Source organism: Nansenia antarctica, assembly GCF_963989245.1.
Source record: "Nansenia antarctica genome assembly, chromosome: 8".
NCBI classification, from domain to species: Eukaryota; Metazoa; Chordata; class Actinopteri; order Argentiniformes; family Microstomatidae; genus Nansenia; species Nansenia antarctica.
Genome location: NC_137678.1, coordinates 47,987,133 through 48,012,527, shown reverse-complemented (window position 1 = coordinate 48,012,527; position 25,395 = coordinate 47,987,133). Strand labels below are relative to the sequence as shown.

The 25,395-nt window shown below is 43.4% G+C and overlaps 1 protein-coding gene and 1 pseudogene across 2 annotated transcripts in view; both read right to left on the bottom strand.

The window, feature by feature from the left end:
• Positions 1-648: 648 nt before the first annotated feature.
• Positions 649-13,282, bottom strand: LOC308164316 (SANT and BTB domain regulator of class switch recombination-like; annotated as a pseudogene). The gene is made up of 12 exons: positions 13,271-13,282; positions 9,923-10,075; positions 9,428-9,576; positions 8,968-9,031; positions 8,619-8,651; positions 6,620-6,719; positions 6,073-6,160; positions 5,948-5,976; positions 5,553-5,626; positions 5,293-5,381; positions 4,819-4,910; positions 649-652 (listed from the first exon to the last, which is right to left on the bottom strand). The product of its transcript is annotated as an SANT and BTB domain regulator of class switch recombination-like (transcript).
• A 5,792-nt stretch (positions 13,283-19,074) lies between these two features.
• LOC308164315 (putative RNA-binding protein 46) overlaps positions 19,075-25,395 on the bottom strand; it is a gene marked incomplete at both ends in the record, with an annotated part of 15,198 nt that continues 8,877 nt past the window's right edge. The window contains 2 exons of the mRNA XM_080538438.1: positions 19,075-19,265; positions 23,785-23,887. Coding sequence (XP_080394564.1) covers positions 19,075-19,265; positions 23,785-23,887 — 294 coding nt within the window. The remainder of the gene's footprint in view (positions 19,266-23,784; positions 23,888-25,395) is intronic.

The following is a 25,395-nucleotide window of genomic DNA, read 5'->3' as shown; positions in this document are numbered from 1 at the left end:
ACGTGGCTTCTGGAGGGGTGTCCAGAAATATAGCCCGGGTGAGCCCCTCAACCAGGTCTCGGGGTGGTAAAAGGGTAGCCCCTCGGCCCAGAGCCTGGTGAAGTGGAGAGGAAACAACAACCCATACGCTGAAGAAGAAAGGCCCCCCCCATCATCCCCTAAAACAAATGTTGTTTTACATTACATTGAGACTGATCTTGGATGATATACCTTGTCTATTGTGGTTGGATGAATACATTGCTTTATCCCTGTACAAGGCCTCAAGCCAAAGAGACAGATATGAATATCATAACAAATGTGTTTAGCAAAGTTATCATGAGTCCAACTTAGGTTAGTGTCTTTGGTGTGGGGGTTAGTGAGGCAAAGATGATCTAATGGGCCTACTGAACACCTCGCACTGTACCTTCTCAGAAGCTATCCTGCCATCTACTGGAAAGTAGTATAATTGAATAAAGCTGGTCTTCAACAAATGAACTGACAGTGAACACAGTCACAAGAGAAAGATGCAATTCCATACATTTGTTTCATTTGTCACTTTATTTTCGACTGCACAGTTCATCCTAGCCTACTGTCTGATGGTCATAGTATAAACATACATAAAACGCCGTCTATAAGGTCCCTCGATGAGCTTCGGACGAAAGGTGCGCTTTAGCTGAAGGGGGGATAGAGGGGGGGGTGAAGGGGGACAAAAGGACATTTTGGAACGTAGTTTACATTTGAAGTCTTTCTGCGTCTGAATTTTTGTGAAATTGAAGACTTGTATGCTTTCATAATCACAGCTATATGTGCATTTCCTCCATAGCTCATTGAGAGGCTTTATAGACAGTGCTTGAAGTATACTGTGACCACCAGTTAAAGAGAGACTAATCCATGTTATCTTGGTCCCAGTGGTTCATGGTGCTAACAGACATAGCATCAGACATTTTATTGCTCCTAATTTCTCATCCTAGGAGGAGTTTCTATGGTATACAGGTTGATCTAGCTATTCCAGTGGTCTCCAATCCTGGTCCTGGACAACCTATAGGGTTGGAAGGTTTTAACTCTAGTCCAGCACTAAAACACATTACTCAACTCTAAGACCTTGATTGACTTAATGAGATCTAATGCTGGGATACAGCAGACCAAGACAAGGGCTAGTGGCCACCAATCTATTGCCATGACGATATAGTAAAGCGAAAGCGAATGGGATAGAAGGTGATCAATACAAATACACCAGGGTCAGGTTGAACTGGGCTGAGCAGGGCTTGACTGGACTCAGTGGGCCACAAAGCCCCATCAAGAAAACAGGCCTCCTGGGCTTAAGTTGACCAAACTAGGACCTTAGTAGTTGCAGGGGCGATAGCTTAGAACAGCGGTTCCCAAACTGTGGGTCGCGACCCCCTAGTGGGGCGCGGGGGTACTGCAGGGGGGGCGCAGAAATAATGGGAGGGGAAAAAAATGCACACACAAGAGCTGTAAACAAACACTGCTTGCTTAAGGTTACCATCAGGGGTGTTGTGGGCGTTGGATGATAAAAATGAGAACCTGAATGGAGCGCAGGCCATAAACTGTAACAAAGAGGCAGCGAGGGGGCTCCATTCACGTCATTGACGCGCGCTCCATTCACGTCATTGACGCGCGCACTCCCTCCTCCAGCTATCTAGCAGCAACAACAACAATGGATAAGTTTATGAAAGAGCCAGAAGCTAAACGAAAAGCGAAGGAGCCCATGACAAACGTCCCAAAGCCAAAGTCAAGAAAGTATGACGATACATACCTCTCCCTGGGCTTCACGTCTAATGTGGTCGGTGCGGAGGAACGACCACTGTGTGTCCTCTGTCTCAAAACTTTAGCGGCAGAAAGCATGAAGCCTAGCAAGTTGAAACGTCACTTGGAGACCACACACCCGACTGATGTGAAGAAGCCCCTCGATTTCTTCAAGAGAAAACTCCAAGAATACCGTGGTCAGCAGAGCCGTTTCGTTAAAACAGCATCTGTTACGTCTAATGCTCAACTTGCCTCCTACAAAGTGGCATATCGTATCGCCCAGTCTAAAAAACCACACACCATCGCTGAGGAGTTAATACTCCCTGCTGCAATAGATATGGTTTCACATATGATAGACGAGGCAACAGCCCAAAAACTCAAAGCTATCCCCCTGTCAAACAACACTATTGCGAGACGCATCAATGACATCTCAGAAGACATGAAAGAGCAGCTTGTTGAGAAAATAAAAGACCAACGCTTTGCGCTCCAGGTAGACGAGGCCACAGATAGTAACAAGGACTGTCTGTTAATAGCGTATGTCAGATACATTGATGCGGAGGGTTTGAGCGAGGATTTGCTATTTTGCAACTATGTCCCAAACAGAGCAACAGCTGATGAACTGTTCAAAATCATAGACAAATACCTGAGTGAAGCCGATCTGAAATGGGAGGACTGTGTGGGGATATGCACCGACGGTGCCCAGGCCATGGCAGGAAAACGGGGAGGGCTCCAGACGCTCATCAAGCGCGTTGCACCGAAAGCAGTGTGGACTCACTGCATAATACACAGGGAGGCACTCGCGTCAAAGCAGCTGAGTCCAGAGTTGAATGACGTTTTGTCTCATGTTATCACCACCGTCAATTACATAAAAACAAGACCACTGAAAGCTCGCATTTTTTCCGCTTTGTGCGAGGAGATGGGCTCCGAGCACACAGCCGTGCTATTTCACAGCGAGTCGCGTTGGCTCTCTCGCGGAAAGGTGCTGTCCAGGGTGCTATCGCTGAAAGATGAGATCCGAATCTACTTGGAGGAGGAAGGGAACGAACTTGCCAGCAAGTTTAATGATGAAGACTTCCTCATGAAATTGGCCTACCTAAGCGACATGTTTGAGAAGCTCAATGAATTGAATCTACAGTTGCAGGGCAACAACACACACCTTCCACATCTGGCAGACAGGATACAATCTTTCACACGGAAACTGGACATGTGGGGCAGGAGACTTGAACAGGGGGACATCGACTCATTTGGGAATCTGAAGGCATTCATCGAGACCAATGAGCTGCAGAGCACAGTGGTTCCATGTATGAGAGAGCACATCTCAGCCCTGAAACAAAGCTTCCAGAAATACTTCTCTGTGGATGACAGTGCCAAATACGACTGGATTAGAGATCCATTTGTTGCACCACCACCTGCCATGTTCAGCACTGCGGAAGAGGAACAGTACATCGACATGACTTCAGAGTCAACCATGAGGCTGCAGTTCACATCCACGACTTTGGCTGGGTTTTGGATTGGAGTGGAGAAGGACTACCCTCTCATTGGACAGAAAGCTGTGGGAATACTGCTGCCTTTTGCAACATCGTACCTGTGTGAGATAGGCTTTTCTGCTGTTGCTGCTATCAAAAGCAAATACAGGTCGAAGTTGAACATTGAGAATGAACTGAGAGTGGCAGTCTCAAAACAACAACCCCGCTTTGAGAAGATTTGCAAGGCAAAGCAAGCACACACAAGTCATTGATCGTAATTGTGATAGAAATGTGAGGAGTAAGAATAGTGATGCAGTAGAAATTAGTTAATGTTGATATGTTGAATATTTCAGTGGCACAGGATCATTTGCCAAGCACTTATGTTCCTTTTCAAACCATAATAAAATATAAAACTATAGTTGGATATACTGTATGTGTCTTGGTATTATTAGAAGAGAAAATGTAATGTTTTTACAACTTTATACAATTAATTATATCAATCTAGGTGGGAACCGGGTTAGGGGGGGCTCGAAAATATTTCCAATTACCCAAGGGGGGCCTGATTGAAAAAGTTTGGGAACCACTGGCTTAGAACAAGCAAGGAGACAGCGAAGGGCAGTAGCTGTTGCAAAGTTCCCCATTTGGGGTTAATCGTTCTCAAAGAGTTGATGATGCATGAGGATCTGTCCCGATTGATCCTCATCTTCTTTTTCCTCCTCTTTCTATCGCTCCACAATCATCTTCCATATTTCTCTCACACGTTTCCTCTTTCTGTCATCTATGTGGGCCGAGGTTGACTGCGTGTCTTTGCTCTAAGAGAAGACAGGAAATAGGAACAGAAAATAGGAACAGAAAATATCAGATTAAATGAAGGTGAGAGACTGAGGAAAAAGACAGACAGATTCACAGTAAAAGAGTGGGGAAATATGAAAGAAAAGAAACATACTGTAATGTTTTGAGTGTTACTTAAGACTGAATGTATACATGTATGTAACATGCATGTATATGGAGCAGATACAGCCTTGACAGTATTCACACCACTTGCACAATTTTCACATTTTGTTGGCTATAGGCCTGGAATTCAAATAAAAAGTGTTCTACCCACTGATCTACCCAGTGTACACTGGACACATTTTTACCCCTTGGTTGTGGAAGTCCTACAATTAGCCTAGCTCAAATGCAAGTCTATCTCTCCATGAACGAATAATAGTTAACAACATTTTGCAAACGAATACCTTTGTGTCATAGGGGTGCGACAGCAAATAAGGTTAATACTTATGCTATAAGTTGACTTTCTTTTTCTTATCTTAAATGCATTTGGCACCATATGAAAATGGGACAGGGGGTGAATACTTTTGCAAGGTAGTATTTGGTTCAATAATATTCTTAACCAATATTGGCCCTCTACAGGCATATGTATCGGTACATTTTCAAACCTAAAACTAAACAAATAGCATCGGAGTGGAATGGGAACAAGAGACAGTTCAAAAATGTGCTTCAATAAAAGACCCTGTTTAAATGTTAAAGCAGCATTTACAGCATTTATAATTCATAGTGGCATCAGACTCAAAAACCCAATATTGGTTGGGCTCCAACAAAGTCGTACCTGAGGGTCTTCTCAGAGCTTCCCTGTCGGCCACTGGCCTGGGACGGGCTTTTGAACTGAGCCTCCAGTCTGGAGTAGATTCCCCCCGCATGCTGTAACAACCACAACCACACATGATATGACCCTAACCACAAACATGACCACAGTTCATACAAGCACAGCTCACAAAGCCACAAATTATACATCACTAACACAGATTACACTAACACAAGTGTCTCAAAACCAACGTCAGTCTTACCAACCTCATGGGGGGAAATTTCCTAAGTATTGACATTTCTGCATGGAGCAATTTAGACTATTAAAAAATAGACAGTCAACAGAAAACAGTTCATTCCTTTGCCATGTAGATTACAGTTCCGCTTTTGACAGCAAAGGTAAAACAAAATCCACATAGACATCTAGTATAGAGACATAGACATCTAGTATAGAGAGGGTGCGATGATGTCATCAAGAGTGGACACTCACGCCACACACCTCTTTTATGTCCTTGGACTTGCTTTGCTCCTGATCCCCAAATCTCATTTTAGTGAGATGACCAATAATATCCACCATACGTCGCTGGTCTGGGACAGAGAGGGGGAGAGAAGAGAAGAGAACATGGGAGGTGAAAGAGAGAGAAGAAGAAATAGGGAGAAGAAAATAGTTAAATCAATAAAAACGAAATAGTGAACATAAAGTAAAGTTAAGAACAACTGCAGTATCGCACACAAGCACACACGCCACACAGACATTACCTTCTTCTCTTTGGGCATCTTGGTTGTAGCGCATAGAGCGAGAGCTGTCCCATTTGCTCTTCTGGGCACTCACTCTGGAAATGCACAGTTCCAATTACCTCAGTAATTCAAATATGACACATTCTAACACATTTTTAAAAAAAAATGCACACAAAGTGAATTGAACTGAAAACGAACTGAAATGAATCCTCATGCATAATGACAGCAACTTTCTATTCATGAATAACATTTCAAAATGTATTGAGTAAATTGTAATGTTGACCAACCAATGTATAAAGGCAGCTGCATCATAACCAAGATGGACAGACACCAAATAAGATTGGTGTTATGAGAGATGCAGACTCAAGATATTTGTGCACACTATACAATAGAGTATACAGTATAGCTGAACTCACGTGAATGGTGTGTTGTCTCGTGAAGGTGTCTGTAAGAATGAAATAGGCATTTAAAAAACCCCAGCAGTTATTATATCCAAGGGAAGCACAATCATCTCATAAGTACACTACAGAATGATGCTCACTTTCTCTGCTGCTTCTCTTTGCGCTGAACATTGGGAGAGGACACCTGCTTCTTCAGAGGTTTGCTCCACTTCTTTGCCTTCTTAGCAGCTGGAATAAGGCAAACATAAGAAAAGTCTGAACAATTTGATTGGTTGCCAATCAAAAGACTAGAACGTGTCACATATCTCCCCTAACCCTGCCACCTCCACCCCCCCCTGGACATTGCTGTGTTAATTGTTCCCTGTTCGTTCATTCTGTGTTCTATGTGCTCATGTTATCTGTTGCTTGTTGTTTCTGTGTTTTCCCATATTGTCAGTGTCTTTGAGACCCGGAAAAGCGCTATATAAACACAATACATTTTTATTATTATTATTATTATTATTATTATTATTATTATTATTACATATGTGGATAGGTAAAAGCAAAATGGTGTTGGCTCCACCTAGCCTTCAAGTTGGGATTAAGTGCACTGACACCATTTTGTTTTCTTGACACCATTCCTTCAGATCTGCACACTGAAGGGGTACATTAATTGCTAGAAGCTACTGGTCTGGATGAGTCCATAACCTTGCTTCTTGGAAACTTCCTCCTCATCCCCGACCTCATCCTCTGTGACCTCTGACCCCGTGGTGTACTCCTCCTCCTCAGACAGAAGGGACTGCTGCCTCTGCCAAGGGCAAAGTGTAAGTTAGGGGTTCTGATGGTTGGTTAGGGGATAGGGGGGTTAGGGTCATTTAAATCATCAAATCAAATCAAATGTTATTTGTATAGCGCATTTCTTACAAGATGCAACTCAATGCGCTTCACACAATGAAACTGTTCAGTCAATCAGTCAATCAATCAATCAATACTGACAGAGCCGCGAGCAGGCAAAATAAAAAACCTGTACACTATGTAGCCAGGAAAAATTCCCTTGCAGCCCTCTACCAATAGAGCGACTACTAGCCAGTTTGCCTACCAGTACCCAGCGGTCCCCAAGGGGAGGCCAAGGACCACAGGCACAAAGCAAGCAAGCAAGGGCAAAAACCTGTACACCATGTATCCAGGAAAAATTCCTTGCATATTATCGGCGTACACACTGTCCATAAATTTAGTGTTATATTTGCATCGTTCTGCATCCAGCATGGTCACAGGTCCTGCCAAAAGAGAATCTTAAGCACAGTTATGATGCAACAACACAATAAAGACAATAAAGATGACAGCAATACAACCTGATGGTGGTCCTGGTACAATGAAAAATATTTTTATTCAATTATGTTTTATCAAAGTTACACCAACACTGCATACATTATTCTAAAAACCATTTGCAGTGTGCTTGAACACTTCATTTGAAGTGAACAGTCATAATGCACAGAATTGTATTGTATTGTATTTATTCTTCCTGTAAAGCATCTGTATGAAATGTGCTATATAAATAATGTTTGATTTGAAAAAAATTAAATAAAACTTTGACCCTACCAGTTGTAGGCTCCAGTTCTTCAACAGGGAAAACTGCAAATAAGAGACAAAGTGAGAGAGCCCCTTTCTGTCATTGTCTTTTTTAAACTATGTTTGCTTATATAGTGTTGTTTATTACATTGTTGTTGTTTTTTATTATTATTATTATTATTATTATTATATATTATATTGTTGTCTGTGTCTTTAAGTCAATTTCCTATATAGTGCAAATATAGTTATAAAAAGAATTCTGATTCTGAGAGAGAGTGAGTGAGTGAGTGAGTGAGTGAGTGAGTGAGTGAGTGAGTGAGTGAGTGAGTGAGAGACTGAGTGAGTGAGTGAGTGAGTGAGAGAGAGAGAGAGGGATACTCACAGTGCTGCCCTCTCCCAGTAGCCCAGGCTCCAGGTGGATGTCACAGTCCAGCACCCGCTCCCCACTGAGAGCATTTCTTACAAGATGCAACTCAATGCGCTTCACACAATGAAACTGTTCAGTCAATCAGTCAATCAATCAATCAATACTGACAGAGCCGCGAGCAGGCAAAAGTAAAAACCTGTACACTATGTAGCCAGGAAAAATTCCCTTGCAGCCCTCTACCAATAGAGCGACTACTAGCCAGTTTGCCTACCAGTACCCAGCGGTCCCCAAGGGGAGGCCAAGGACCACAGGCACAAAGCAAGCAAGCAAGGGCAAAAACCTGTACACCATGTATCCAGGAAAAATTCCTTGCATATTATCGGCGTACACACTGTCCATAAATTTAGTGTTATATTTGCATCGTTCTGCATCCAGCATGGTCACAGGTCCTGCCAAAAGAGAATCTTAAGCACAGTTATGATGCAACAACACAATAAAGACAATAAAGATGACAGCAATACAACCTGATGGTGGTCCTGGTACAATGAAAAATATTTTTATTCAATTATGTTTTATCAAAGTTACACCAACACTGCATACATTATTCTAAAAACCATTTGCAGTGTGCTTGAACACTTCATTTGAAGTGAACAGTCATAATGCACAGAATTGTATTGTATTGTATTTATTCTTCCTGTAAAGCATCTGTATGAAATGTGCTATATAAATAATGTTTGATTTGAAAAAAATTAAATAAAACTTTGACCCTACCAGTTGTAGGCTCCAGTTCTTCAACAGGGAAAACTGCAAATAAGAGACAAAGTGAGAGAGCCCCTTTCTGTCATTGTCTTTTTTAAACTATGTTTGCTTATATAGTGTTGTTTATTACATTGTTGTTGTTTTTTATTATTATTATTATTATATATTATATTGTTGTCTGTCTTTAAGTCAATTTCCTATATAGTGCGAATATAGTTATAAAAAGAATTCTGATTCTGAGAGAGAGTGAGTGAGGGAGTGAGTGAGTGAGTGAGTGAGTGAGTGAGTGAGTGAGTGAGTGAGTGAGTGAGTGAGTGAGAGACTGAGTGAGTGAGTGAGAGAGAGAGAGAGGGATACTCACAGTGCTGCCCTCTCCCAGTAGCCCAGGCTCCAGGTGGATGTCACAGTCCAGCACCCGCTCCCCACTGAGAGGAGACTCGACAGGCCTTTCATCATTCACACACACACACACACACACACACACACACACACACACACACACACACACACACACACACACACACACAAACACACACACACACACACACACACACACACACACACACACACACATCAACTATACTCCACATATACACGAGACAACTCTTACAACATACACCATTTTTATTTTATTTTTTTAACCTTTATTTTACCAGGAAGTCACATTGAGATTAAAACCTCTTTTACAAGAGAGACCTTGCCAAGACAGGGTCAAAATAGTAGCTTAAAAAACAGTTCAGATAACAAGACAGGACATAAGACAGTGGCAACAATACAATAGACAAACAATGGTAGGGGTATTTACAAACACACACACTCACCCCTCTGATGGTGGCGTATTGGAAACACAAACTGCGTCTCTGTGCAGTAGGAGGTCGTTGAGCAGTCTGGTCTGGGCCGAGTTCACCTGGTGGTCCCCGCAGTCTCCATTGTCTGACGTACTCACTATGTGGTCCCTCATCTTACAGCCCTACAGACACAGACACAGACACACACACACACACACACACACACACACACACACACACACACACACACACACACACATACACACATACACACAATCTTTTAAAATATGTAATGGCTAAGGTATGCAGTGTGTAACAAATGCATTGTGTGGAATGTGTGTGCTATCTATTCACAACAACTGTGTGTGTGTGTGCGCGTGCGTGTGTGTGTGTGTGTGTGTGTGTGTGTGTGCAAAATACTAATTTCCATTACCTCTGTGTAAATGGACAAATATAATTATCCTTCTTTCATCTTTCTTGTATGTGTGTGTGTGTGTGTGTGTGTGTGTGTGTAAAGAAAAATCCCACCTTGGGTATACCGGCTGGGTCGAAGCGGAGGACCCTCTGGTTACAGCAGGGGTAGACGCCCATCCCGTGCCAGCCCTGCTCTGCCCCCATCCCTGGGTACATCACACCCTCAGGGTGGTACCGACACTGGGACAGCTCTGCACAAACAAACACCTACCCAGACACACACACACACACAAATAGACGTTTTAAATACCTCTTAATGCATACAAATGCAAAAATATACAGTAGAACATACAAAAGTGCGGTGCAAAAATGTGGGCACCCCTGGTTTAAATGTCTGTTACGATTAATCTTGTGATTGAAAGCAAACCTGAACACTAAATGCTACAAAGTTAAACATTTCTGGCAAATTTTAAAGCAAGGTTTTTAAAATGATGATGTGCACATGTTTGGGAACCCTTTTGGATTATTCTTTGTTACCTTTTGAGAAGATGATTACTAAGGCCCAGACCAAGGTGATTTACTCGTTAGAGCTTCAATGAGGTGAATATAATTCCAGGGTTGAACTATATATTCTGAAGTAACTCCATGCCTTCTAAAGTACCCGATTGCAGTGGTGCTAAAAACCATGGGTTCCTCTAAACAGTTGTCTAAGGATGATGCAAAAAAGAGTAGCAGACACCGGTCTAGTTGTTCACAGGACAACAATACAGCGTACCTTAAACAACAAAGACCTACATGGCAGAGTTGCCAGAAAGAAGCCTTTCCTACGACATCAACACAAAATTAAACATCTGAAGTATGCAAAAGAAAACCTTGAGAAACCTGAAGCCTATTGGAACAATGTACTTTGGACTGACAAAACCAAAACCAAAATGAAGCATTTGTAGAGAAGAACACCTTGCCAACTGTTAAGCATGGAGGTGGATCCATTAAGCTTTGGGATTGTGTAGCAGCTGGGGGGCACAGGCAATATTGTGCAGGTGGAAGGAAGAATGGATTCCACCATGTCAAGACATTCTAGAGGATAATATTCAAAGGTCAGTCCAGAAATTGAAGTTGAAGAGAGGTTGGGTATTCCAGCAAGACAATGACCCGATGCATACCTCAAAATCAACCATGAAGTACCTCCAGGAAAGACGGATGAAGGTTTTGGAAAGGCCATCACAGTCCCCAGACTTGAATATTATTGAAAATCTGTGGAGAGATCTCAAACATGCCGTGCATGCAAGAAGGCCGAAGAATATTTCTGAGCTAGAGGTGTTCTGCTAGGAAGAATGGGGAAAAATTCCCAAAACAAGAATTGAAAGACTCTTAGCTGGCTACAGGAATCGTTTGCAAGCTGTTAGCTTTAGTTAGCAATAGTTGCCCGAGTAGGAGTTACAAAGTACTAGCTGATAGGGTTCCCAAACGTTTGCACAAGGCCTTTTTACTTGTTTTATTATTTTGAAACTGTAAAAAGTTAAAAAATAAAGCGATTGTGTTTTTGGTGTTGAGGATAAATAAAAAAACAACAACCTGTTAACACACATGGCTATGACAGGTGTAATAAAAATGCTGTACAATCCTCTCCCTGCAGCCACTGAAAGTAAATAAAGGCCTAGAATATAGAAGCGGGGCTTTAGCGATTCTGACTTTGGTGTAGTTGAATACTATACAATGGCATCCTTAGTTTGAGGGTACCACACGTTCAAAAAGACCAACATTCTGAAGCTTATGCTCCTGTGGAGGGATGTGCCTACCTCCAATGATCCTTCTTTTGGGGGACTTTTTTTTCTCACTAGCACCATAGTTGTGGACATTATGGAAGACAGTACCTTTGAATATGGTCTTCTAAGCCTCTTGATTGATAAAGTCAAATGTATGTAGCATATACATGAACAATGTGGCTAGTCCAGTACCTAGTATGTGTATATGTGATGTCTCCCTGAGGGTCGATGTTAATTTTCCCCGGAACGCAGGAGATCTTTCTATCCACGTCTTTGAATGAATGAATGAATGAATGAATGAATGAATGGTCTTTATTGTCATTGCTATAGTACAGGTACCAAACACCGAAATTTGGGAGGAGTGGCTCCCCTGGTGCTAGGAAAGAAAAAAAAAAAAGAAGAAAAAAAAGAAGGGAAAGGAGCTGGTTTACATAAATAAAGGCTATGTACACTTTCCACTATACTATACTGTACAGATAAAACGACTAGGGTTGTCATATTGCACATAGTGTTATTGCACATTCATTTAAAGTGTCGCAGTTTGCAGGCTTGAAATGTACACATTTGTGCCTCAGCACTACACCTGATTTTTTTCAATCCAGCAGCTGCCATCAATCCGTCCAGACTGTCCAGGGCCCAGAACCTAGGTCTTTGCTGTGTTCAGGGCCTGGATGGCCCTGGGGTAGAAGCTGAGCTTCAGTCTGTTTGTCCTTGCGGCCATGGTCCTGTACCGCCTTTTCGAGGGCAGCCGGGCAAAGTGTTCGTACCCAGGGTGGGTTGGGTCTCTGGAGATCTTGGAGGCCTTCCTGAGACAGCGTGTGTTGTACAGCTCTTCCAGAGAGGGGAGGGGGGCGCCGGTGATCTTCTGGGCTGTTCTCACGACTCTCTGTAGCGCATTTCTCTCCGCGGTTGTGCAGCTGGAGAACCAGTTGCAGATGCCGTAGGTGAGGATGCTCTCCACTACGCCGCGGTAGAAGGCCATCAGTATCTCCTGCTTGTTGTGTTCCTTCCTGAGGACTCTCAGGAAGTAGAGCCGCTGTTGTGCCTTCTTGATGGTGGCTGCTGTGTTGTTCTTCCAGGACAGGTCATCCTGTATGTGCACCCCCAGGAATCGGAGGGTTGAGACTCTCTCCACGCTCTCTCCGTCGATGAGCAGGGGCTGGATCTCAGATTTTTTCCTCCTGAAGTCCACGATGAGCATGTGTGAGCATGTGTGTGTCTAGCGGTTAGCTAGTGAGCACCTTGGTGTTTCTGACCACCCGTCCTTTGATGCTGTGTGAGCAGCTTGTTACACCTGCAGACCCTGAGGGGAAGGAGCAATATGATTATGATAAGAATAGAGGGGAATGTACATCAACACACACACACACACACACACACACAGCACATTCACCCTCACACACACACACACTCACGCTCATACACACTGACATACAGACACTCACGTGCACACACGCACACGCAGACACACACACACTCACGCTCATACACACACACTCACATACACACTCGCGCTCTCTCTCACACACGCACACACAAACAATCTGTAACCTGAATAAAGAAAGGAGGGAGGAGCTCAGAGGAGCTTCGCTTCAGCAATGTTCCGACAAAACCCTTTCATGTCAAGATTCACCTGAACTCTCTCTCCCTCTCCAATCACTCTCTCCCTCCCTCCATCTCTCCTTCACTCTCTCACCCTCTCCTTCATTGTCTCCCCCACTCCTTCACTTTTTCTCTCCCTCCCTCCCTCCCTCCTTCACTCTCCCTCCCTCCGTCTCTCCTTCACTGTCTCTCCCTCCCTGCTCCACACACACACACGTACACGTACACGTACACACACACACGCCTCTGCAGCTCTGCTCTCTCCTCTGACAGTGTGTGCAGGGTGAGGCTGAGGAAGAAGACCTCCAGTACTTTAAGAGGCAAGGACGCGTAGGGATGCGCAAGGACGGGTTTATCTGTCCTCCAGACTGGAAGGGTGGAGGATCTGGGACACACTGGGATAGAATGGATTCTGTTCTCTCCCTCCCTATTGCCGACACCCACAACAACCACTCACTCACTCTCTCACACAGGCACACACACTCTCACATACACTCTCTCTCACACAGGCACACACACTCTCACATACACTCACTCTCACACAGGCACACACTCTCACACACACACACATTTGTGAGGCTATTAGGACTACACACACCACTTGATCTCTTGGCTCTCTCACACAGGCTTTCAAGGCTATTAAACACACTTCCTTTTTTATACACTCTCTCTCTCGCTTACTCACATACTGTAGCGTACATCTCTCACACTTCCTCACTAACCCCATAAGCACACACACACACGCACACATCTCCCTGCTGAAGCTGTGTATACAGTAATCTGTGAGATGTGAGCTCTTTAACGAGCCCGCTCTTAACTCCCCTCCATCCTAAAACTACACTCACACACACAGAATTAAATACAAAGTTGAAGTTAATAGTCTTTCTGTCTACTTCATCCAAGACTCCCAACTGCTCTTGACACACAGTAATCCCCAAAACATAATTCCAGGGCATAAAGTGGGAAAAAATCCTGTGCCTGAAACCAATTCTTGGGGAGGGGGGTCACAGTTTGAGATATTGGGAGAGCGGGTACAGAAGACAGCTTCTTGTCTCAATGTTTAAATGCATTAATACTATTTTATAGTCAATACAAAATATATGTCTCAATGTTAAAATGCATTAATACTTTAAATGAATGTGCAACAATACTATGTGCAATATGACAACCCTTGTGTACATAAGGTTCAGATATAGGAAAAGTTAGGATATTTATAGCATAGCATAGAGTACAGCACAGTGTTTTATTGTATAGTATAGTAGTATAGTAGATAGTGTACATTGCCTTTATTTATGTAAACCAGCTCTTTTCCCTTTTTTATTTTACCCTTGGCCCTCGTGTTTTTAGTCTTTTTCCAAGCACCATTTCGTTGTATGGTACCTGTACTGTATTAATGACAATAAAGACCATTCATTCATTCATTCATAATACTGTTTTATACTCAATACAAAATAAAATAATATATTTAGATGTCTTTAAAAGGCCAAACTGATTGCATCACTTATTAAGCCACTATCACTATAACAATACAGAATAAAATATATACATGTCTTTAAAAGAACAAACTGATTACTTATTAAGCCACTATCACTTATATTCTCCTTCTTGGCACCACGTCCCATAAGGCTTCCCGTCACTACTCAAGGTTTTTCCTGGCTCAAAATGAGGCGGAGGTGGTACCAGTGGTGTTTGACATCGGGGGGGACCCATGAAGCGGGGCTGTCTGGGGGTCCTTAAACGAGCATAAAACACTTAATTTCTTGCATTCTGGTGAATTGATATGCACCAATTTGTGCCCTTTCTGCATCAATTTATTGTGGAAATGTCATTATATATGTAAAGGAAAAAACAATATTCAGGCACCAGATGACCATTCAAAATATAATGTAATATAATGCAATATAAGGCTCTCATGCATTCTGTATGTATTCTCCTTGAGCAGTCAACATCAACTATCAGCTGTTTCGCTAGCAAAAACGAAAGCTAACTTATTTGTAAAACAGCGCCCCCGCCACCACGTCGGCGCAATGCCGCAATTGCAGTTAAATACGACTGTCAAGAGTTTTGTCGAGAGCTGGAGGCGGCTATGACGGAGGCGGCCGCCTCATAGTTCTCTATGCAGGAAAAACCCTGCTACTCTCCTCTATCCATGCCCAGCGCCATTTATTCCTTACTCCTCGTTCTAGTATAGCTGTGTCTTCGCCAGGTTTAAGAAACTTGGCTTCCATTTTAATAGACTCTTACTAAAGTTAGCGAGATAGCGGGCTGCTAAAAGCGAACGTCTATAAAGCTAACATTACACTCATTCAAACTTCTTAAGGCCCGCCCCACTACTCTGCCTCCGATTGGCTAGAAGTCGTTGGTTGGCTTGAGCAATGTGATACCATTGGTAGGCGGAACTGTCTCTTTGCTGAAGATGACTCTTTAAATTACGATGTAAACAAATACCATGTGATTTTATTTTATTTTTTGCTAAAAATTCCCCCGCGCCGGAAATCCGGCACCATGCCGGAGAACTTTAAGCCCTGTAATTCTCCCCATGTATCTCCACCACACACACCCACACCCACACCCACACACACACCCACAGGCACAACCTGCATTTCATGTGTTTATTGAATTCAACATGATCTCAGCAACAGTTAAAAAAAAATCCCAGTGAACCATCCACAGTCAATCTTAATCAGGGGAGGCTGGCGGAGGTAGAAATTGGAGGACGGGCTCACTGTGATGCACAGAACACAACCATCTGACACCATCCCTCACAATGAGCCGGTCCTCCGATTTCTAACCCCGCCAGCCTCCCCTTGTTTTAACACAGTAGAAACAGAGGTGGAGGAGGCTCCAAAACAAGAAATAACAAGTGATATAACAGTTACAACAGTGTTCAGTTCATACAGCTGCAGTACAGACACACTATGGTGGTGTGTGTTTGAAGCGCTGGTACTTAATCATCCTGTCTCCCTCCGGTGTGTGAGGCTGTGTGGCTGAGATTATTCTGCCCAGAAGAACAAACAGTAAACCATCTCCCTGAACACAACATATTAAAATGCTAAAATTGCCTCCTGTTCAAATCCAAATGACCCAAGCAAAGTCAAAATAACTAACTAGGCACATGAGGGAACAAGTCCACCCCGCCTCCTGAGATGTAGTAGGTGTAATGAGCGGTGGTTCAGAGGACACCAACCTCCTACCCCCTCTCCCAACCCCCCTCTCTCCTGAGATGGTGTAATGGGTAGTGGACCAGAGGTAATCAACTAACAGGAACATTGTCTAAATTAAATCAACTAGGTACAAAAAACTGAAGGCGGTATCTCTCTTCTTTTCTTCCGCCCCTCCCTTCTCCTCCTCTTCTCTCTCAGGCGGTGGTGATGGGACAGGCCAGACTGAATCTGAGGGTACGATCAATTATCAATGCTTTCACAGTATTATGAACGAGTTAATAGTGTTATCAATAAATGTGTAGTGTTATCAACACGTTCAGCGCAATCAATAAATGTAGTGTTATCAAAACGTTCACAGTGTTATCAATAAGTTTAGTGTTATCAATAGTGTTATGAACAAGTTAATAGTGTTATCAATAATTAAACAGTGCTAGTAATAAGTTCACAGTGAAATATTCATGTTCATCAAATGCCTTTCCTCAGCTCTGTGAGAGGATCTGGAATATTTCATACTTCAGATTTTCTTCTTTTCCAACAATGTGGAAGAGTGTGAGATCAGCAGCCCTACTCCCCACTGGGCATGAATAACCATCTGTCTTATTAAGCTGAATATGTGTGTGTGTGTGTGTGTGTGTGTGTGTGTGTGTGTGTGTGTGTGTGTGTTTAAAGAACTGAAGCTCAGCATGAAGTATCATGTTCTTGTATTAAGTCCTGGTGCTGAGGTTGCTCTAGTGGGACCGATCAGAGGAACTCTGTCTGGGTGAATAAAACCCATCTGATCTTGTGTGTGTGTGTGTGTGTGTCTAATCTGATTTTTTTGTATCTTAACTTCTAAGAAGTCAAGCTGAAGATCAAGAAAAGGCTGACTAGTGTTAACAGTGTTCAAGTACTATTCTCCTCTGTGTGTGTATGTGTGTGTGTGTGTGTGTGTATGTGTGTGTGTGTGTGTGTGTGTGTTTGTGTGAGTGAGCGAGTGCAGTGTTCTCCCCAGAGAATGGAAAAGTGGCACTGTGCCACACTGTGAACATGGCGGCACCACTATGTCAACACAAGTTAAACTACGTTATCAAAGTTCCAAACGTAAAGTCTAACAAGCTTCAGCCATGTTTAAGATCCAAGGGGGTTTGGTGCTCAGCAGAGGACATAACAGCAAATATAACAGCAAAACTATTACCTGGGCACTTCCATTAGACTACCCAAAGCGAGACACCGGAGCACTCATACAATCTGCTGTTTAGTGCAGAAGAAAAGGGTGACTAACAAAAAAAGGTTTTGACTTGCGTCTTCCTCAGAGTCAATAACAGAACAGAGATATGGCATGGCCATGGCAGAGCCTTGTGATTGGATGTAGTAAGAACCTGCATATTGGTTAGAGTGAGTAGAAATGCATTAGGTGGAAGAAAAACTTCAGGGCGCTTCTCAAGAAGGTATTCTTCCACCTAATGAATGTCTACTCTCTCTAAAAGAGATGGCCCTCAAAATGAACTTCTTCCAATATGCAGGTTCTTACTACATCCAATCACAGAGCGCTGTCATGGGCGCAGGGTTTGCACCTAACTATTCTAACCTCTTCATGGGTCATTGGGAAGAAAGGTTGATCAATTCCACCCATGTCATTTACATGCTGAAGTGCCCTTGTGATCGAGTCTACGTGGGTCAGACCAAGCGAGCACTCAAAGTGAGAATTGGAGAGGACGAAAACGACGAAAATTGGAGAGGATAAAAATCTGGATTATGCTATGGCACGTCACTACGCTGAAGCAAACCACGGCTCGGTCTCCTCCCTCGAATTTATAGGCATAGAACAGGTTAAGCCATCCCCAAGGGGAGGCGACATGATCATTAACTACTACGCAGGGAAGCCTTTTGGATATACACTCAGCTGCAAGCTGCTTCTGGTGGAGTAAATGACCAACCAAGCCTCTCCTGTTTCCTATAATGATCCCTAGTCTACTCTGTACTGTGAGAATAAATATCCAGAACATGTCAATATTTGTAAATATTAATATATTGTTGTTGCTATAGACCTACATCATTTATGACTGCTGTTTGAGATAATTGTGATGAGTCCCATTATTTATTCATATACATACATAATTATTTCTATCTTTGAAAATGGCTGACAATTATCCAATTATGTGGGTGGAGGATATATACTGTATACCCCCCCCCCTTTCCTCTGTTGTTGACTCTGGGAAGACGCAGGTCAAAATGTCAGTCACCCTGTTCCTCTGCAATAAACAAGCAGTGTGTGAGTGTATGAGTGCGCCGGTGTCTTGCTTTGCGTAGTGTAATGGAAGTGCCCAGGTAATAGTTTTGAAGTTTAACTACATATTTAGTAATGATAGAGTAACTATCTTTATTAAACTACATATTTAGTAATGACAGAGTAACTGTCTTCATTAAACTACATATTTAGTAATGACAGAGTAACTGTCTTTATTAAACTACATATTTAGTCACAACATTGTTGTTAAAAACAAAAGCTAAAGCGTTGTGATGTTCCTCAGTGAAGGCAGAGTTTTAGCTGGTTGTGATGTTCCTCAGTGAAGGCAGAGTTTTAGCTGGTATTTTTTGCACATGTTGACATGAATAAACGAGAGTCTGGTTTTGATGATGCAATCGAGCGCCACGCTGTTCAAACATCCTGGGTAGAACCCTGCTTGTGTGTGTGTGTGTGTGTGTGTGTGTGTGTGTGTGTGTGTGTGTGTGTGTGTGTACCTGTGGTGCGGGGTCAGAAGAACCCTGACTGGCTGGGGATGAAGAGCCTCTGGGGTGTCTGTGCGGTCAGGGGGAGAGGGGGGGAGAGGGGGGAGAGAGGGTAGGCGGGGTAGGTGTAGGCTCGACAGCCGCACGCTAGAAGGCCGGTGCTGGTCGGAGGGGGAGACAAGCTCCCAGGAGACCCCTCGTTCAGGAAGGAATAATCTGGAACGGAGAGAGAGAGAGAAGAGGAGGAGAGAGAAGAGGAGAGGAGGAGAGAGAAGAGGAGAGGAGAGAGAGAGAAGAGGAGAGGAGGAGAGAGAAGGGGAGAGAGAAGAGGAAAGGAGAGAGAGAAGAGGAGGAGATAGAGAGAGAGAAGAGGAGAGGAGGAGAGAGAAGGGGAGAGAGAAGAGGAAAGGAGAGAGAGAAGAGGAGGAGATAGAGAGAGAGAGAAGAGGTGAGGAGGAGAGAAAAGAGGAGAGAGAGGAGAGGAGAGGAGGAGAGAGAAGGGGAGAGAAGAGGAAAGGAGAGAGAGAAGAGGAGAGGAGGAGAGAAAAGAGGAGAGAGAGAGAAGAGGAGAGGAGAGAAAGAGAAGAGGAGGAGAGAGAGAGAGAGGAGGAGAGAAAATAGGAGAGAGAGAGAAGAGGAGAGGAGAGGAGAGAGGAGAGGAGAGAGAGAGAAGAGGAGGAGAGAGAGAGAAGAGGGGGGGGAGAGATGGGGAGAGAGAGAGAAGAGGAGGGGAGAGAAGAGGAGAGGAGAGAAAGAGAGAAGAGGAGGAGAGAGAGAAAAGAGGAGAGAGAGAGAAGAGGAAGAGAGAGAGAAGAGGGGGGAGAGAAGAGGAGGGGAGAGAGAGAAGAGGGGGAGAGGAGAGGAAAGGTCAATAAACAGGTAGTTGACGGAGTGTTTGATCTGAGTGTGTCTGATCGTGTTGACACAGTGTGTTGGCTCAGTGTCTCTCACTCAACCAGGTTGTGTGTGTGTGTGTGTCAGGGTTTCCGTTAGAAAAAATTGGTGCCGGTCAACGTGTCCGGAAAGATTTCAATGTGTCGGACAAACGGGAGAAATTCCGGTCATCATATTCAAATATAATATAGGTGTTTATCGCGGTGATTATAGCTGTTGTATAGCCTATATATGCCATTTAATGTCTATTTCTCATCCGATACGATTAGATGCGAACTATATAATAATATAGGCTTTCATGATTCGCATGCGCTACTGTCCAGGGCTGCACGCGCGCCACACTGGGCCTAGTCACCTTTGCTACTTTGAATTACGACTGTAGGCTAAGATGTTTATTTTAATTGCATTAATGGGATTTAAGGATGTAATTGGTAATTTTAAGTATGCCTAGTTTAGCTTTTGATGTCTATTTGAACGGACTGCATCGATCGATCAATGAACGGACTCCACATTACGTTAACTGAAGTGTGTTAAATAGTTTCACGACAGTAATGTAAGTTTTCTATATTCTCTTTCCAGTTTCACCCTTTTTATCAATAAAACAACGTCATTTCTATAACCACGATTCGCTGTTTGGGAAGGCATTAAGTCTAGCTGCCTGTCAAATCATACTTACTCGGACTCGGGAGTATGAGAATGGGGAGGATGTATCGGGGGGATACACACCCGTGGACTTTTTCAATTTAGTGGCACAAATTAAACTCTAACACTATAGATAGACTAAATTGAACTAAGATGATGGACACCGACTGAATAACTGAGTGGGGGGAAGACAGGTCTCAAATGTGGAACAATTATAACATTTAATATAGGGATGTCCCGATCCCACTTTTTCACTACCGATACCGATACCGATACCTGGGCTTCGGGTATCGGCGATACCGATACCGATCCGATATTTGTATAAATTTTTTGACCCCTGAATATTTTTTTTTTTTTTTTTTTTTTCTCCTAACACCAGGGGAGCCACCCCTCCTAAATTTCGTTGTTTGGTACCTGTACTGTAGCAATGACAATAAAGACCATTCATTCATTCATTCATTCAAATACCTCCCCAGTATATAGTCCACACCAACAACAGTTAAATTAAAGACTGCCAGCCTTTATTAAAGCAACAAATGCGACGTGTTGTGGATTGGAACTACGGATCATAAGCTTTCAAATGATGTGTCATACATTGAAATCCGAAAAAATATGAAGTTAGAGTAATTTGAATGTTGTTAGACGTCAGGCACATAGGGTTAACCTCTTTGTAATGAAACCGGAAGCACACAGCGCAGCGCTATGCGCATTTTAAGCGCATATAGGACTCGCGTGAAGCGCTATGCGCATTTTAAGCGCATATAGGACTTGCGTGAAGGATTTCTGCGACACGTGTTTCTGTTCACTGTTTTTATTCTCTCATCGCTTATACACATAAGTTTGACTGCGGATGACAGTAGGATCGGATCGGAGCCTTTTTTTTTTCTGGTCCGATCTCCGATCCAGCATTCAGGACCAATATCGGGTCGATATCCGATCTCAGTATCGGATCGGGACATCCCTAATTTAATACATAAAGATAAAACATACACAAATATATAACATTGATATCCCTAAACTCAAATGTAGTGTGGTATTGTCAACCTAATCTAATCAATCCTAATCTAATGGTACCAGTAGCCCAGGTTGTCGATAGTAGCGCACGTGGAGATGGACGAATGTAGAGGAGGAAAGTTCAATGGAAACTCCCGGAGTAGAAGAGCCAGGGGGAGTAGAAGAGGTAGCCAGGGGGAATAGAAGAGGTAGCCAGGGGGAATAGAAGAGGTAGCCAGGGGGAATAGAAGAGGCAGCCAGGGGGAGTAGAAGAGGTAGCCAGGGGGAGTAGAAGAGGCAGCCAGGGGGAGTAGAAGAGGTAGCCAGGGGGAGTAGAAGAGGTAGCCAGGGGGAGTAGAAGAGGTAGCCAGGGGGAGTAGAAGAGGCAGCCAGGGGGAGTAGAAGAGGTAGCCAGGGGGAGTAGAAAAGGTAGCCAGGGGGAGTAGAAGAGGTAGCCAGGGGGAGTAGAAGAGGTAGCCAGGGGGAGTAGAAGAGGTAGCCAGGAGGAGTAGAAGAGGTAGCCAGGGGGAGTAGAAGAGGTAGCCAGGGGGATGTTGTACTCTGAATCTCCCGACTCAGGGCTGGAACGGGCACGGCAGGCTCAATCAATGAACGGGGTTGAGATGGCTAGCGTCCTTTACTAGCCGCATCTCACGGCCCTCTGTGGTCATTCACTGTGCTCTAGCCCATCCAAAACACGCAGAACAATAACCTTGACTCCGGTCACTGCAGTGGTTTTATTTAGACTAGATCAAACTAAATTAACGGACGAATTTCTCCCTCACAACTACTCCCGAAAGGTACCTTCACTCTCCGCAAGCAATAAACTACTCGCGCCGTTGAGAGACAGGGTTGCCAGATGGGGCGGGTTACCGCCGAATGGGCTATTGGGTTTAGCGGACTAGTTAGGCTGTAAATTGTCAATCCCATCTGGCAACCCTGCCGCTGTTGTTCATCGCGTAGGCTAGTCTACACATTAATAATAAAAGAAAAAATATAGCCTATATATTCGTCTTTTTTAATGTAGAAGGAATCAGAATATGTGACAAATTAATTTTTGCAAATTGTATTCAAATTGTGCTTAAAGGGAATTATTTTCACCGGACATTATGACCGAAGAGGTTTAAATATGTCGGACTTCAACAGATTTTACCGGACAAAGACCGGTAATTACCGGTTAACGGAAACCCAGGTGTGTGTGTGTGTGTGTGTGTGTGTGCGTGTGTTAGTGGTGTACAGAGACATCATTATCTGTATCCGTATCTGTTCAACCTACAACATTATCTGTATCTGTATCTGTTCAACCTACAAAGTTATCTGTATCTGTATCTGTATTCGGATAGAAGACCAGAAGTGGGCGTGGTTTATACCGGAAGTCAGATTCAATCAGGCAAATGTTGTAGCTTCTAATCTAATATTCATTGGCAATGCAATGTTTGTGCCTTCAATCAATATTGGTTCAATTCATATTGGTTTATAATTAACATCATCACCACATCATCATACTGTATGTTTTATCTCTCTCTCTTTTTATTTTTTTTAACTAAACTAAGCTTTGAATCCCACCACCACCCCTTTAACTGGGGGACGTTGAACAACCAGAAACTGAAAAAATAATAATTTGAAACTGAAAGATTCTGTTTTGCATTGGAAATATAAATGATTTACATTAAAAATATATAGAAAAATATCCTTCAGTTGAAGGGAATCATCTTAAATTCCAATGATGCTGCATTTGCGTTTCTTGAAGTGTTAACATTACTGCAGTTCGCAAGGGAAATGTGAATTACTACTTCCAATGCGAGAGTTTCGCATCGAGGCAGCGCTGACTTGGTGGGGACGGCTACTGAATAGTGATCACTTTTCCAAAATGTGTAGTAAATGAAACGACTAGTTAGTGGAATCAAAGTCCTATGTTGCAAACAGAATGGGCATTTTTATCTTGTGACCATTCACAATGATATGAATGGATCTGAAGAAAAATAATGGCTGACGAACAGACATGTCAATGGCTTTTTTCAGAATAATAACAAGCAACTTCGGGTAGAATCTGTATGTGTTTCCATCGCATTATATGTGCTTTCCTGAATAACTTATTTGTATTCGGGTACATCCCTAGTGTGTGTGTGTGTGTGTGTGTGTGTGTGTGTGTGTGTGTGTGTGTGTGTGTGTGTGTGTGTGTGTGTACGTGTGTGTGTGTGTGTACCCAGGTTCCGGAAGGCGTTCTGAGCGGCCAGCTCCTTGGCATCGTCCTGGACGCTGCACACCTTGTCAGGCATGAAGCTGCTCCTCGCTGGAGAGATCACCACCTAGTGGACAACACAGGCATCAACACACGGTGACCATCTCTCTCAGAGACACAGAGTCAGACAGACAGACAGACAGACAGACACAGACAGAGACAGACAGAGACAGATAGACACAGATAGACACAGACAGACAGACAAAGACAGACACAGAGACAGACAGAGACAGACAGACATAGAGACAGACAGACAGACAGACAGACAGACTGTCATGAATGTCTCCTGAATAATTAAATTAGGCTAACATAACAATAATGCACAACAGAAAAAGGCATGCCGCTATATCTATGTTTATAAAGCTCTCACTGGCACAGCACCAGAATATCTGAAAGACCTTCTGCTAGCATATCAGCCCAATAGAGCTCTCAGGTCTTCTGACGCTGGCTTTCTCTGTGTACCACATGTACAAAAGAAGAGATTTGGTGAGGCTGCATTCTCATTTTATGCACCCAGATTGTGGAATGCACTGCCAGTGTACAATAGGGATGCCAACCTCAGCAAATATGTTCAAGTCAAGACTAAAAACCCATCTTTTTAATATTGCTTTTAAATGACTAAATAATTAAATTATGATTATATAATGATTAAATCATTTTGAGCTGCAACATTTGCAGGAAAATTGCTATACAAATAAAAGTTATTATTATTATTATTACTAAAACCCTGCGCACGCATTAGAGCGGCGCACGCATGTACAGTATAGCTGTTCAGTCCAATTACAATGTTTACCAATAGTCTAGTTATAGCCTACCCGAAATAAAAACGGCCAAATACCGGTACACAAAAAATGTATAAAGGATTTGTTCGTTTTTTCTCTACTGTACTAATAGGCATCTTTAGCCACCGTGTCAATTAGAGCAGTAGCCTCGTTTTTTAGCTGCAGGTTCTGCCACACTTGCATGTGTCGAGGCTGTCTTCCATAGGGAGAGGAGACCAGGTTTCCTTTACCAGTCAGTTAACTCTGCAAAAGTATGGCCCACACATTTTTTGCCCAGCGGCAATGCCTCAAACACACCCAAGTAAATCTCAACCTCAGACTCTTGGAAAACAGGGACCAATGAAATGTGTTAACTCACATCAAAACCTGAGGATCACTGCCCGCCAGCGTTAGATCCCATTGCTTATGGCGTATTCCTACACTAGCAATGTAGCCTTCAATGGCTAGGCTAGGCTAAAAACAAGTAGCCTAGTAGCCCAACTGTAAACACAAGTTGAATGACATCACTCCGCTCCACAGCAACCCCCCCCGCCCCCCCCCCCCCCTCCAAATATATTCTCATCGGATCCACACGATTCAGGTAGGTCACCTATTTTGTATTCAAAACGGCGAATTTCGCCGAAAGGTGAGCGATTATCATGCCTGACAGACACAGAGACAGAGACAAACAGAGAGACAAACAGAGACAGAAAGACAGACAGACACAAAGACAGACAGACAGACACAGATACACACATTCAGCCAGCCAGCCAGAGAGCCAGCCAGCCAGCCAGACAGACAGAGGCAACCAACC